This window comes from Triticum urartu, chromosome 2A (genome assembly GCF_056163025.1).
Source record: "Triticum urartu cultivar PI428250 chromosome 2A, HENAU_Tu73, whole genome shotgun sequence".
Lineage (NCBI taxonomy): Eukaryota > Viridiplantae > Streptophyta > Magnoliopsida > Poales > Poaceae > Triticum > Triticum urartu.
In genome coordinates, this window is record NC_141874.1 from 740169124 (window position 1) to 740182506 (window position 13383).

At 44.0% G+C, this 13383-nt stretch overlaps 1 protein-coding gene across 1 annotated transcript; it reads right to left on the bottom strand.

The window, feature by feature from the left end:
* Positions 1-1316: 1316 nt before the first annotated feature.
* On the bottom strand, positions 1317-3077 carry LOC125534462 (CDPK-related kinase 5-like). Its single transcript, XM_087542410.1, has 4 exons — positions 3043-3077; positions 1785-2493; positions 1544-1643; positions 1317-1438 (listed from the first exon to the last, which is right to left on the bottom strand). The coding sequence occupies exons 1-3, from the start codon at positions 3075-3077 to the stop codon at positions 1638-1640; spliced, it is 750 nt and encodes a 249-aa protein (XP_087398536.1). The 3' UTR covers positions 1317-1438; positions 1544-1637.
* Between the last annotated feature and the right edge of the window lie 10306 nt (positions 3078-13383).

A 13383-nucleotide genomic window follows, 5' to 3' on the forward strand; every position in this document is an offset into this window, starting at 1 on the left:
TGGAGGATGGACTCCAGAGCTAAGTCATGAAATTCCAGCCCATAATAAAACAACAGCCCCCTCACGAAGGGATCCATCGGGAAGCCTAACCCCCGAAGGAAGTGAGACATGAACACTACGCTCTCACCGGGCTGGGGACTGGGAATAGCCTGCCTTTGAGCAGGCAACCTATGCGGAATTTCGGCGGTCAAGAACTTAGCCTCTCTCAACTTTAGCACGTCCTCCTCCGTGACGGAGGAGGGCATCCATCGGCCTTGAAGGTCGGAATCGGACATTGTCGAAGGTCCGAAGCGCCTGGAATCTGGAGCCTAGGGTATTGGAACTCGAGGCGACGGGCGAACTCGTTTGAGATTGAAAAAAGGAGTAAGGCCTTGGTCTCTTTATAAGAGGTTGAATACCAGGAGCCCTCCCCGTAACCGTTTGGGACTCGCCTTTAATCGAGAAAACATGCTAACGGGCACGATTGGGTTACCCACGTCCGTATTGATGAGAATCCCGTAAAAGGGGGGTACACGATCTCTTCTTTGACAAGACGTGCCAAGGAAACCGCCTCGCAAAACATGCTGAGGTGGAAAAGTAAAAATGATTCGAGTGAAGGACTTGGCTGTAGTGTGATGATGCACTACGGAATACGTCAGCAGATTTGATTTGTGTTAATATTATTCTCTCTATGGCAATATGTGGAAGCTTATTTTGCAGAGCCGAACACTACTATTGGTGTTTACAATCTTCTATGAAGAACTTGGAGGAGGAACCCGCCTTGCAATGCCGAAGACAATTTGTGCGCCAGACTCGCCGTCATTGAAGCCTGGTTCAGGGGCTACTGAGGGAGTCCTGGATTAGGGGGTGTTCGGGTAGCCGGACTATACCTTCAGCCGGACTCCTGGACTATGAAGATACAAGATTGAAGACTTCGTCCCGTGTCCGGATGGGACTTTCCTTGGCGTGGAAGGCAAGCTTGGCGATGCGGATATTCAACATCTCCTACCATTGTAACCGACTTTATGTAACCCTAACCCTATCCGGTGTCTATATAAACCGGAGGGTCGTAGTCCGTAGGCAATCAACTCCATACACATCAATCATACCATAGGCTAGCTTCTAGGGTTTAGCCTCCTTGATCTCGTGGTAGATCTACTCTTGTACTACCCATATCATCAATATTAATCAAGCAGGAGTAGGGTATTACCTCCATCGAGAGGGCCCGAACCTGGGTAAAAAACATCGTGTCCCTTGTCTCCTTTTACCATCCGGCCTTGACGCACAGTTCGGGACCCCCTACCCGAGATCCGCCGGTTTTGACACCGACAACCGTCGTCATCTCGAGCTCGCCAGGGCTGTTGTGGCTCCTTTTTTCTTCTCCCAGGAGCTCACCAGGTTGAGCTCGCGCACATCAGATGCAACACACACATACCCCACTTGCTATTTAAAAGGCTAACTACAGAAACAACATCACATTTTTAGTACATGGCTGACCATGTCAATCTGAAGAAACTGAGATTTTTTTTGATAAAATGAAGAAACTGAGATGATGTGACAATACCTGTCAAGCACGACCAAGGTTACCTGAGTTCGCATGGGTGCCGACCTCGAATTTCAGCAGGTCGGCGGCGCGACGATGGGCTTGTCAGGCGCCTTCAAACCTGCGTCATAGACCCACAGATATAGTTGATCTTTTTCACAAATCTAAGATCGCCTATGAACTCCCGCGGCATGAATTTTCAGAAAAACCAGTGAAGGGATCCAAGCTCAAGGGTTTGCAGAGGTTGCGGGCAAGTCATCACCTTGGCCTTGGGGATGAGCTTGACGGCGACGGCGTCCCCCTTGCGCGCCCCCTTCCTGATCCTGGCGGCGCAGGTGTAGCCGAAGTGGCCCCTCCCGACCTCGTCCCCGAGGTCGTACTTGGCGGCGAAGCCCTTGTTGAAGCCGAAGCCCTTGTCGAGGCCCCTTCCGCCGTCGTCGTCCTCCTCGGGGATCGACGGGCGCGGTGAGACGTGCCTCCTCGCGAGCGCCTGGCGGATGTGCTTGGCGGGCGAGGGCGGCGGGAAGGGCAGGCGCAGGAGGCGCCTGGCCGGGGTGGCGGGCGCCGGGGACTTGGGGCCCGCCGGGGCGGGGGACTTGGAGGAGGCCTTGGGGGAGGCCGCGGAGGAGGAGGAGAAGAGGTGGTGCGCCGGGCTGGGACTGGGCGTGGAGAAGGGGAAGAAGGGGGACGACGTCCGGTGCTTCTTGGAGGCCGGTGTGGATACTGGGGACGGCGGCGCAGGCGCGGCGGCGGCGGGATTCGGACAGCGGAGTCGATACGGGGGACGGCGGCGCAGGCACGGTGGCGGCGGGCGGCGCACGGCGGGGCGGAGCAGGAGGTGGCGGCGAGATGGATGTCGAGGTGGGATCGAGGAGGCAAAGGTCGTGCGGGACTGCGGGGTGGCTGGGCTATTTTTTTTCTTTCGTAAACCGGTGGACGAAGGCGTGGCAGCGGGGATGTGACGAAAAAAACTAGCGAAAAAAAACCGGACGAAAATGGTGGGACGAAAATAAAACCCGGAACGCGACCTACCAACTGAGACATTAGGAGTAGAGATTTTGTTGTATGGTGTACATGGACTAACAGATAAATAGGAGATTTGATTCCGGATTTTTCACCCGCAAAAATAATTAATTTGATTCTGATTTCCAACCGAACAGAGACTAAAATCCATAAGGTTGTCTTATCAATGAGATTCCTTAGTATTATTAAAATGGTAAAGAATTTATATTACATGACTGGTTCGAAACAGTATGGAAACCATAGAAATGCCGTTTCCTTTAAAATTTGAATACTATGTTGCTAAACATGCAAAGACCTATACTTGTACATGATATCCATGTTAGAGGTAATATCACCACTGTTACGGAAGAGGCGAGGTGTTGCATCCGGATGGGCGTGGGGTGGTGTCAGAAATAGATGGCATCCGCGCGCAGTGGAACTCTGGCAAGCTATGGCAAAGATGTGGTGCATCCCTGAGATTACGTCGATGTGTAATACCGGGCCGGAGTGGCTCTTACACTCCATGGCGGACCTGAACGACGGCGATCGGCATGTGCGGAATGAAATTACCCATCATAAGCCAGCACCACCAGTGGAAGTGTCTAAACGTTTTCTGCAGAGCTATGTATCCTCCTTGTTGAACCTGCAACACTATTCCACGGTGGAGCTAGTGAAAGGGAAGATGGTGGCAGATGAGGATGGTGTGGCTCAGCTAAGGATGGCAATGGGTCGGTTTGGATCGGGTTAAACAATATCAAATCCATATCCATATCCATGAAGACAATCTTTGCCCGCCCATGAAAATATCCACGGGCGAAAAATTGTGTCCATGTCCAAACCCGATGGATATCCATACCCATTGGATATCCATTGGGTCCTCTTGAGACATATAAATGAGACATAACACAATATTAACATAAGCTCTTTCATTCTTCACCTAGTGGCCGGCTAGGCTTCACTTATGGTAAACATCAACTTATGATACATCAACGTCCACTTACAACATAAGATCATTTAGTATTTTTCTACAGATGGGAATGAAAAATCATTTAGCAAGGGGATAAAAATAAGGGAAGGGGTCTTAGAGTATGTTATGGTGGGAATTGAATGTCAAATAATAAAAATTATGATGGGGATTGTGTGATTTCTTTTACATGTTTTAGATAACAAAGTGTAAAATTGCAGTGGGACATGTGACTGTATGGTAGGGATAGCAGATTTTTGCCCATTAAGTCATACTATCGGGTCGGGTTTGGATATACCCACGGATACAAGATTATATCCATGCCCTATCCACGAGTAATCGGGTCAGGTTTTGGCGCCGCCCATGGACACAAAAGCATATCCAAACCCTATCCATTCGGGTCGGGTATCCTTGGGTAAAACTGTCATCCTTAGGCTCAGCCATTGTTGCATGCGAAAATTCCAAAGCCACCACCTTTTAAATGGCAGCCTCGTCCTACAAGATGGACCAAGCTGAATGTTGATGGGTCTCTGTCTACGGCCGATGGTACTGCAGGCGCCGGCATGATATTGCGTGACCAGGTCGGCACCATCATCTTCTCGGCTTGTCGCTCTCTTTGGTCCTGTCTTGATGTCCTGCATGCTAAGCTTGCTGGCTGCATGGAAGGATTGGCTTTGGCCCTTCAGTGGACGGAACTTCCAATCATCCTGGAGTGTGATGGCAAGATGGTAGTCGAGATGGTCACATCAACAGAACATAATAGATCCATATACACCATGATAATTTCTGAGATTAAGTTTCTTTTGGGTCAAAGAGAGTGTGTAGTTACTCATATTTATAGAGAGCAAAATAATGTAAGTCATGTTCTAGCAAAGTTTGGTGCTTCCTCTGTTCCAAATTACTCGTCGTGGTTTTAGTTCAAATTTGAACTAAAACTACGACGAGTAATTTGGTACGGAGGAAGTAGATCGAGAACCGCACGGTTCTCTGGCTGCGTTCTGGACCGGCTAATATCCCTAGCCTGTGTAGGGATGAACTTATTTGCTCTTGAGTAATACACTTCTTTTTACCCCGAAAAAAAGGAAATAGATGGCGTCATGTACATTCAGATTTTTCTCCAAAACTAGAATTTGGTGACTGTTGATGCTTAAAAGTGGCACGTTTATAAAGAGTGGCTTGAAGCTATGTCAAGAGTAATTCAAACTTACTATTGAAAATCACTATGAGATGGCTCTCTTCGAGAAAATCAAGATGAATATGAAGATGGTCTAAAATGGGGTTCAGATGCAAAAGTTATGACAACTTCAGAGATGCTCATGTTGACACCAGATTAAAGAATGGCTTGAAACCTAATTAAGATGTCCTCATATGGAAAAATGATCAACACAAATTGTCTTTGTCTCGTCGAAACGGTCGATTTTGATATAAAAATCGTCCCAATCCGAGTTCGTATGCAAAAGTTAGAGCTATCGTAGTGCAGCCCTGTCACGAGGCGAGATGTGGCACGCCCCACCAGACATAGGTCTGATGGGTAGCGCGAGCGAGCAGGTGTTCTGCGTGACCGTTTTGGCGCAGAAGATGGCCTCAAATCGAAAAACATTCAACATGAAAGTTGTTCGTCTCTTCGAAACGGTCAAGATTGCTTTTGGGCTCGTTTCCATCCGAGATCATGTACCACCACAAAAAGGACCCGCAAGGTGCAGCCAGTTTAAACCGAACAGTTTTGGAAAGTTCGGACAAAACCAATCCGAATTTGACTAGGGTTTTGGACATGAATCCAAGCCTTTTCCTTGCACGGGAAGTCCAGCCATCTCTTATATACCTAAGGGGTGACGGCCGATTGAACAACACACAATCGATCAATTCATCTACCACTTTTTATCTTTTATCTTTTCTCCTTAACCCTAGTTCTTCTTCTTCCTCGTTCTTCGTCTGTTCTTCTTCTTTGCAGGGCGGCGAACCTCGAGGCCCTAGGGGCAATCAGGTCGACCTAGGGCAGCCCATAGCCGCCGCGCGTCCAGACGGGGTCCCTCCCGGGCGTGCGGGGTTTTGGGTCTTTAAAAGCGCCCGCCGGATTACCTGCGTACCGCGATTTCGGCCGGGTCTCCTTCAACGTGAGCTGCGGTGCATCACCCTCGGCGTCGAGGGTACACGGTGACGTGTTCGTGTGCGAACACACTTTTTGGCGACTCCGCTGGGGACGAAGCTTTGAACGGTCTCCGGCCCGTTCTTGCTACGAAGAGATCGTCATCTAGGGTTTGCAATCTACAAAGGTAATATGAATACCCAATTCCCTACTGTAGATGCAAATAATGCATATGATGTTACTAGATCGTTCAATGATTATACTCTATCGGCCAGCCCTAGTTTTTTCAATAAGGCGTCTAATTACGTGCATAGGCCGATTCAAAGTAATTTACATGTTTCAACTTCTTATGATACTAGTAACATACAACATATGTATCCTAACTCTCATGCATCGGCAACCCCACAAATCCATATGCCGATAAACAACATGATGGGTTCGGTTAATCAATTTGGAACACCTCATGTTAAAATTTCCAATAGCATAGAAGAAAGTGTTTCACCCTTTTTATTCATCGGCAACTAATTTGCAGTATGTGAATCCAACCTTGCCGATGGATGGGAGAATTGGCCATGCTACTACTAGCTATTCGGCCAGTTACTCTCAATCATCATATGCTACACCTCATTTTAGTAATTTTTCAGCACCGTATGCAACTGTAGATGTTCATAATTCGGCCCCGCATCTTCATGGTCATAGCCGAATAAGTGAAAATTTTACAGGAACACATGTGCCGTCATCAAATACTGTAGCATATAATGCACAATCTACGCAATTCAAGAATTTCGGCAACACTCGCAAATCATTGCCGAAAGAATCTGGAAGTATTGCGGAGCAATCCCTTCCAGAAGCGGTTGTGGCTGCATTAAAAAAGAGCTTGACACAAAACAACAGAATTAGTGCTCTTTGCCTTGAACAATATAAAAAGGGGTTGTTTCCTGATTATGCTGCAATAAAGGCTAGAGTTTTGCAGGAAAATGAAACTTCATCAATTGATAGTATTGGTGAGAGAGCATATGGTTATATAGCAGTGCATACACCTCCACCTAGTACCGCAGCATATTATACACCCCCTACACAATTGCAAAATTTCGGCATCACTAACACTTCATTGCCGAAAGATCCTAAAAGCATTGGGGGGAAAACTAATCTAGAGCGGACTAAAATTGAGAGGGGAGTTAAAGCTTTGCGTGATAGGGTGCAAGTACTTCGCCAAGAGAAAATTGATAGGGAATTAGCTCAAAGAAAAGAATCCTTGCCAATTGATATAACCGGTGAAAAGAATGATGATTCGGAAACTAAAAGTGATTCGGTTGAAAAAGCCGAATCAAGTAGTATATATTCCGAATCCATCAAATCCGAAGAGGCAAACATTGTTGAGAAAGGGCATGGAAAGTATAGCAAGACAGCCATACTTGATTTTTCTGAAGTTAATGGAACCTACTTCCTGCCCTATGAGTTTCGTGCCATAGAAATTGATGAGCTTCAAGAACAAGAACAAGTGGCCAAAGAAAGTTTGGTGGACGAAGTTCTTCAAACTAATGATGCACGAAATCAAGAGAAAGATGATGACAAGGCGCTGGGGAGCTATTCGAAGGCGGAGCAAGATATTCTTCAAGTCACACCACCATCATGCTCTCCCAACATATTTGAAGAGGTATGTCTAGCAATTAATTTACCTGTTTTCAGATTTGGTCATGACTTAGTTGTTGATGCATATATTAGAAAAATCTTCATAAGAAATATTGAGAGACCAATGAAGAAAGGTAATTTATCTGTTAGCAATCAGATTGTCACAAAGCATATCGGTCAACATATTGCACCATTCAGAAAGACCGATTGCGGAAAATTATTGCAGCCAAGGCTTTCCCCATTGCTTTATCTAAAGCTCATATCTAATTGGGTAGCTCTGCTTATTTCTTACTTGGCTTACACTTGGTCTCAATTGAGACATGTATGTTCTAACTATTTTCGTTTCAGAAATTTAAAGCCAAGGTTAAAATCTTCTGAGCAAACCGATGCCAGTATAGTTTCTTATCCAAAGACATTGGAGATAGAGTGCAAAACACAATGCATAGCCGAATGGGGTGATGCAAAATCTGAACCATTCGTTTGCTTAACTCCAAAGCCGTTCTCACAACACGGTCGGCTAGAAAACAAGAAGTATACCTTCAATTCAAGCATGTGTGATCAAATATTTGATTTGTTGCTGAAAAATAATTACATTACAATTCTTGATCACCATGTTAAGCCATCAATCCAAGGACGAATATGTTGTAAGTTGCATCATTCGTCCAAGCATAATTTTGAGGATTGCAACATGTTTCGTCGAATAGTTAAATCGGCCATTGAAAAAGGACGATTGAAGTTTGTTGAAATACCAAGAGATGACCAGTCTATTCCGATTGGTCCCGATGGCAAAAAGTTTTTGCATCGGCTGCTTCAAGCACATCCATTTAAAGAGAAGGTAAAAACTGCAGGTGATGGGATCAAGCTTTCAAGTAAAGAAGTTGTTGAAGAGCATAATGAACATAATCTTAAGGGCGAGAATTCCATCGAAGCTACAATGGAGACGCCAAGGACTGGGGGGGCAGCAAGAAAATCCAATGATCGATGAAAGCAAACCAAAAGAAAACAAAGGCCGAAATAAGCGCAAGTGTAAGAGATCCAAAATCACCTTCGCTGAACTATTGGATAAATATCAAAAGAAGATTGAAGAGAAGAATGCTTATCGTCCAAATCATGCAAAGAAACCAAGATCACCCCCAAGGCGCAAATATGAGGATCGGTATTGGCAAAGTGAGAATTTTAATGCAACATATTCATATCCTTATTTTGGGCCGCCAATGTCAATGCCGTGGATGCCTCCCTATGCTCATATAGATCCATATTCCTCATGGGACAGGTATGATACAAGGGCACATTCTCCATCTTATTTTAGACCATCTCACCAATATTATGCAGCTCCAAGAAGATCAACATTTGAACAATCACATGTTAAAGACCGTTTCAATCATAAAGAATCGATGCAGAGCTCAAGGAAGAAGAAAGAGGTGGTCAAGCAAGTTTACCGTGTTAAAAGAGATGGTCGTAAGAGTGCAACTTCAGATTTGATCTCAAATGAAAAAGAGCCAATTGATGTGTTGACATTGGCTACTAAAGACAATGAGACAAAGCAACCAATTATTGAGAGTCGAAGTGCCAAATCTGAAGAAAAGAAGTTGAGAGTGCACAAGGCCAAAAAGGAATTGCCATTGGTCAAAACAGAATCACAGCTGATATGCCTACTCAGCTTATCGTATTGGCAAAAGAAGAAATTACAAAAACTTAGTGCACAAGAACTTAAAGAAAGGAACATGGCATGGGTTCCCAAAGGAAGTGCTCAAAATAAGAATTATGTGCAAGCTTCCATTACAAGAAGTGCGGCAAAGGTGAAGAAGGAAAGGAGTGAAAACTATGAAGGACCAAGCCCAAGTTTCAACATCTTTGGTCTACACATTATCCATATTCTTCAACTATGCCATTAACGCCTATGCCACGGAATTCGTCATCAGGTATGATTGGTAACCCTCAATGGGCTTATTTTAATCAGTTTTGCTAGAACTCATCTAGATGAGATTTAATTTGGTCTCATTCACCTTTTATAGCCATTGGATGTGGTGCTATAAGATGCGTGTGTGCTGACGTGGGTTGTATCCGTTCTTGTTTTCCAGGTGAATGAGACCAAATTACGTCTCATCTAGATGAGTTCTAGGTACTCCCTATTTTAATACATGGATGCAATATAATTTCTTACGTCATGAAAGGGTATTACCATTACCAAGTCACTATACATTTGATTAGCTACAAGTTTGTTGCTGATCCAAAGGGCCGAAATACTTGATTTGTCATTTCATTTGTTTATTTCGGCTGTATGTGTTTTGAATGAAATTTACATGGTAATGGCCGATATTTATCTATCGTCCTAAGAGTATGTCAATACATGGCCGGTGTAGTATTCTAACATCGTCCTTAGTTCAATTGGAGAGCGAGACAAGGTACGTGCTCATGAAAATTTATATGTATGCCTATATTATGATTGAATGGAGTTGGGACATAGTGACCGATGTCATTGAATATATGCTGCATAGGCCAATTCATAGTTGCAGAATTGGCTAGTGGGCTTATACTTTGTTTGGATATGATTTGGCTTATGCATCTCTGAGATCTATAAGAGGCCAAATCATAAGTGATTTTATTACTAAACATCGGATTAATGACATGTATAATGTTGATATTAGCCTTGTCTTTCTAGTACTATGGAGATTATGTTTTGATGGTTCAATTCGTAACAGTGGCCAAAGTGTTGGTGTTGTTTATATATTTCTTTATGGTACTGTTTTTTAAGTCCCATGCCTCTTAGAATATTTTTATGCACGTTAATGAAAGCCGAATATGCATTGTTATTCGGGTTGAGTCTTTTACTTGCTAGAGGTGCTATACATACTGAGGCTTTCGGTGATTCGTTATGAGTAGTGCAACAAATATTCAGGGTTTATCAATGTTTTGATGAATCACTCATAGTTTATCTTGGGGTATGTCTAGATGCAAAATTTACCTTGGTTTGCTTTAAAATTGTTCATATATTTAGACTTGACAATTCGAAAGAATTGGCACAGCAAACATCCGGCTACTATGTTAATCATGTTGTATTGCATTTATCTCAATAGCCGATGCTTAGTCTTGTCAATACTAGATGACGCCCCGCGCGTTGCGGCGGGAACTCAAAGAAGAAAAAGAAGGAAAGGAATACAACAAATTTATAAGATAAATTATGATAGCTTGTTAAGTGGGAAACACACACCTACATAACAATTTTGAGTGACATTCCGTTGTTCGTGCCATGGCATAGATACATGTCCATCTTCCCGTTTCCCTTACCACTCAGTGTTGGAAGACCAATCAAACAACATGATATTTCTAGAAATGACTATGATGATTAGTTATGGATTGAACATGTAATTCACTAAAGTTGATGCCACAAAAATTAGTAAGTTGGCATTGGTGATAAAAGTGGGTGTAGAATGCAACTATAATACAATGACAGAACATAATAGGGTTGAAACAATGATGTTGGCAAATACCAGTTGGCTTAGAAACCAATTATGATCATGTTGTTTTGTGCATACTTATGCTCAAAAGTTTGAAAACAAAACGATCTTAGCAAGCATGAAGACTGAAAGAGGCTCACTTGGCATAAATTTCATATAAAGCGCTGCTTTGAAGGCTTCATATTGTACGAACTTCCTATGTATAAAACAGCTTGCCAATGAGAAAGGGGGACATCTCTAATATTTTATGAATTGTAACATGTATGGTTATAGAAATCTGCTATCAACATAAATTGAAGCTTTCGTCCATGATCAACAATAGTCTTTAAATTAGAGATCCAAAAGTAATGACTGAAAAACACCGTATGTGGGAACAACATCATGGAAATGAGATTAGCCTTGACTATATCATAGTTTACATTGGTTCACCTCATTTGTAGCTTGTTTGCATTTTCATCCGTAGACCTTGTCGACATGACAAAACAATGATATGTAGAAACAACATGAGAGGGAGTGACTTAATTTTAGTAGACTAAATGTAGGCCTCAGATTGGCATTGCTTCTCAAATAATAGCAAATAATAATAATGTAAAAGATTAATCAATGCGCAAAATAAATCGACATGAACTCAGCCGCACGAACCATTCCACCCAATCTATATCCAATCAGGAGAGAATTATTGTTTGTGACGGACGCCTACCTATGACGCATATGAGAACTAAATGTTTTGTAAGACGTGGCGACCTGCTCACTCACCAGTGCAACAGAGAAAAGAGAACAGTTGCTAAGGCCGGGAGGAAATAAAAGGGGAAGCCAAGCAGCAGTGTAAGGATCTTGACTGTCCATAGCTTGCACGAATGTTTGATAGTCACAGAAGAAGTTTGGTTCGTGAACTCCCATTGTAGGGCCAACCGAAGACACCAATCTCGTTGTTGAGCTTGAGCCTGTAATCGTGAATCTGCAACAACAAAAAAAGCATGACGATCTCCTTCCCAATGCATGAATACTCCAATGTCTGTCTTGGATTTCTGACCAGGAATGACGTGAGAAATTGTACTGGGAGCGTTCTAGGCTGCATCAGAGTAAAAGTTTGGACTCTTCCAGCCAAGATGAAGAATGTTTTGACTATTACTGTACTTGTTAGCAGCCAATGTAGTAATTGCTTACTGAACAATACAATTTTAAGTAGGAGGAAACTGGAGCGTGTACCATGGTCTTTTTCTTGGCAACGGCGACTCGCCTCCATCACCTTCCGGTCGGATGATGCCGATCATGTACAACATCTGCACCCGCGCAACAGAGGTGAATAGCTCACCGCCATCAGCGTGGTGGACGCCTATCCGTCCACCTCTTCGGCAAGCGCCCTGTCATAGTGGAAGGGGTAGAGATGCCATCTGTGGTGAGATGATGTCCGACCGAGTCGCCGGCCGCCCGGCCCTAGTGAAGAAGAAGATGATGCAGCCGCACCTACAGGCCAGGGCAGAAGCAGAGCTCATACCGGTAAGGCGCACACGTTGTCCGCCATGACGTGCCGCGGCAGTAACACCGTTCAATCGTATTCTGTATTTCTGTTACGATTTGGCGACAGCGCGACCCTGGCCGTAGTTCTGGGCGGACATAAGAATCTTGGCGACGGCGTGGCTGTGGCCGTAGTTCGAGGGGACGCAGTGGATGCACTCCACGCAGTCCACGTTGCCGGCTCTATGGCAGCGATGCCAACGACAGGTCCAGAAACGTTATAATCGGGAATCAAGAAAAATCAACAAAGAGTAGATGAACTATTGATCTAAAAATCTACTCGTAGTATTCTCTGAGAAAAGGTCACCGTAAATATATGCGTGGAGGAGGGAGGCGAAACAGAGGGAGGCGAATATATCGGGAGGAGGTGGAGCTACGAATTGAAGAGTTCCTTGATCAGATCATTAATATGAGAAGAAAGTTCAGAAGATGGCCAATCTGAGTCTTTCAGTTATGGAAAAAATTCAGTGCACTCCCTTAAAACCGGGGCAGTTACTGCATATGCCCTCTTTCTCTCGGTTCATCTTCCTAGCACGATCCGCATGCACATGAATAGCCAATCAAAGCGCATGCGTTGTTATTTCCGTTGGCTCCAATCAAAGCTAGATTTATTCCTGGCAATAGCTTGCATGCTTTATTAATTCTCTGATTTTTCGGCCTCTAAATACGTACGCCACTGGATCAGAGTCTAGCGATAGACAAAATTTTCTTGCTAATTATTTGTTGCATGCGGGCTGGGGTGGAAGCATGAGTATCTCACAATTGGGTGCATGGATCTGAAAACTGCTGACCGTGTACCACTGATGACGTGGATAGTGTGCATGTTAAGAGAATGACTAGTAGTGGGGATCAACTTCTTAAGAATGTAAGATAGATAAGGCCAAACCGAAGTCCATAGCTTCGGCCACTAATAAAAATTTTAAGCAGGCAAAAGTAAGGAGTGGAGAAAGTATTGTTGATTATCTACAAAATCCTAGCAAAAGGGTGAACAATATGGTTCGAAGGATGACCTTGAGATACATATCTATGGTACTTTATCACCGGATTGTTAAAGAAACTGAGAAGGTTTCACCCAAGTTTGCATCAGAAAGTTCACATAAGACATGGTTGATATATACTTATGGTCCTAAGGACATATAAATGGCCGATGGAGTGTTTACATCGTCCTTAGAACAAACTTGGTATAAGTTATTTTTCGGCA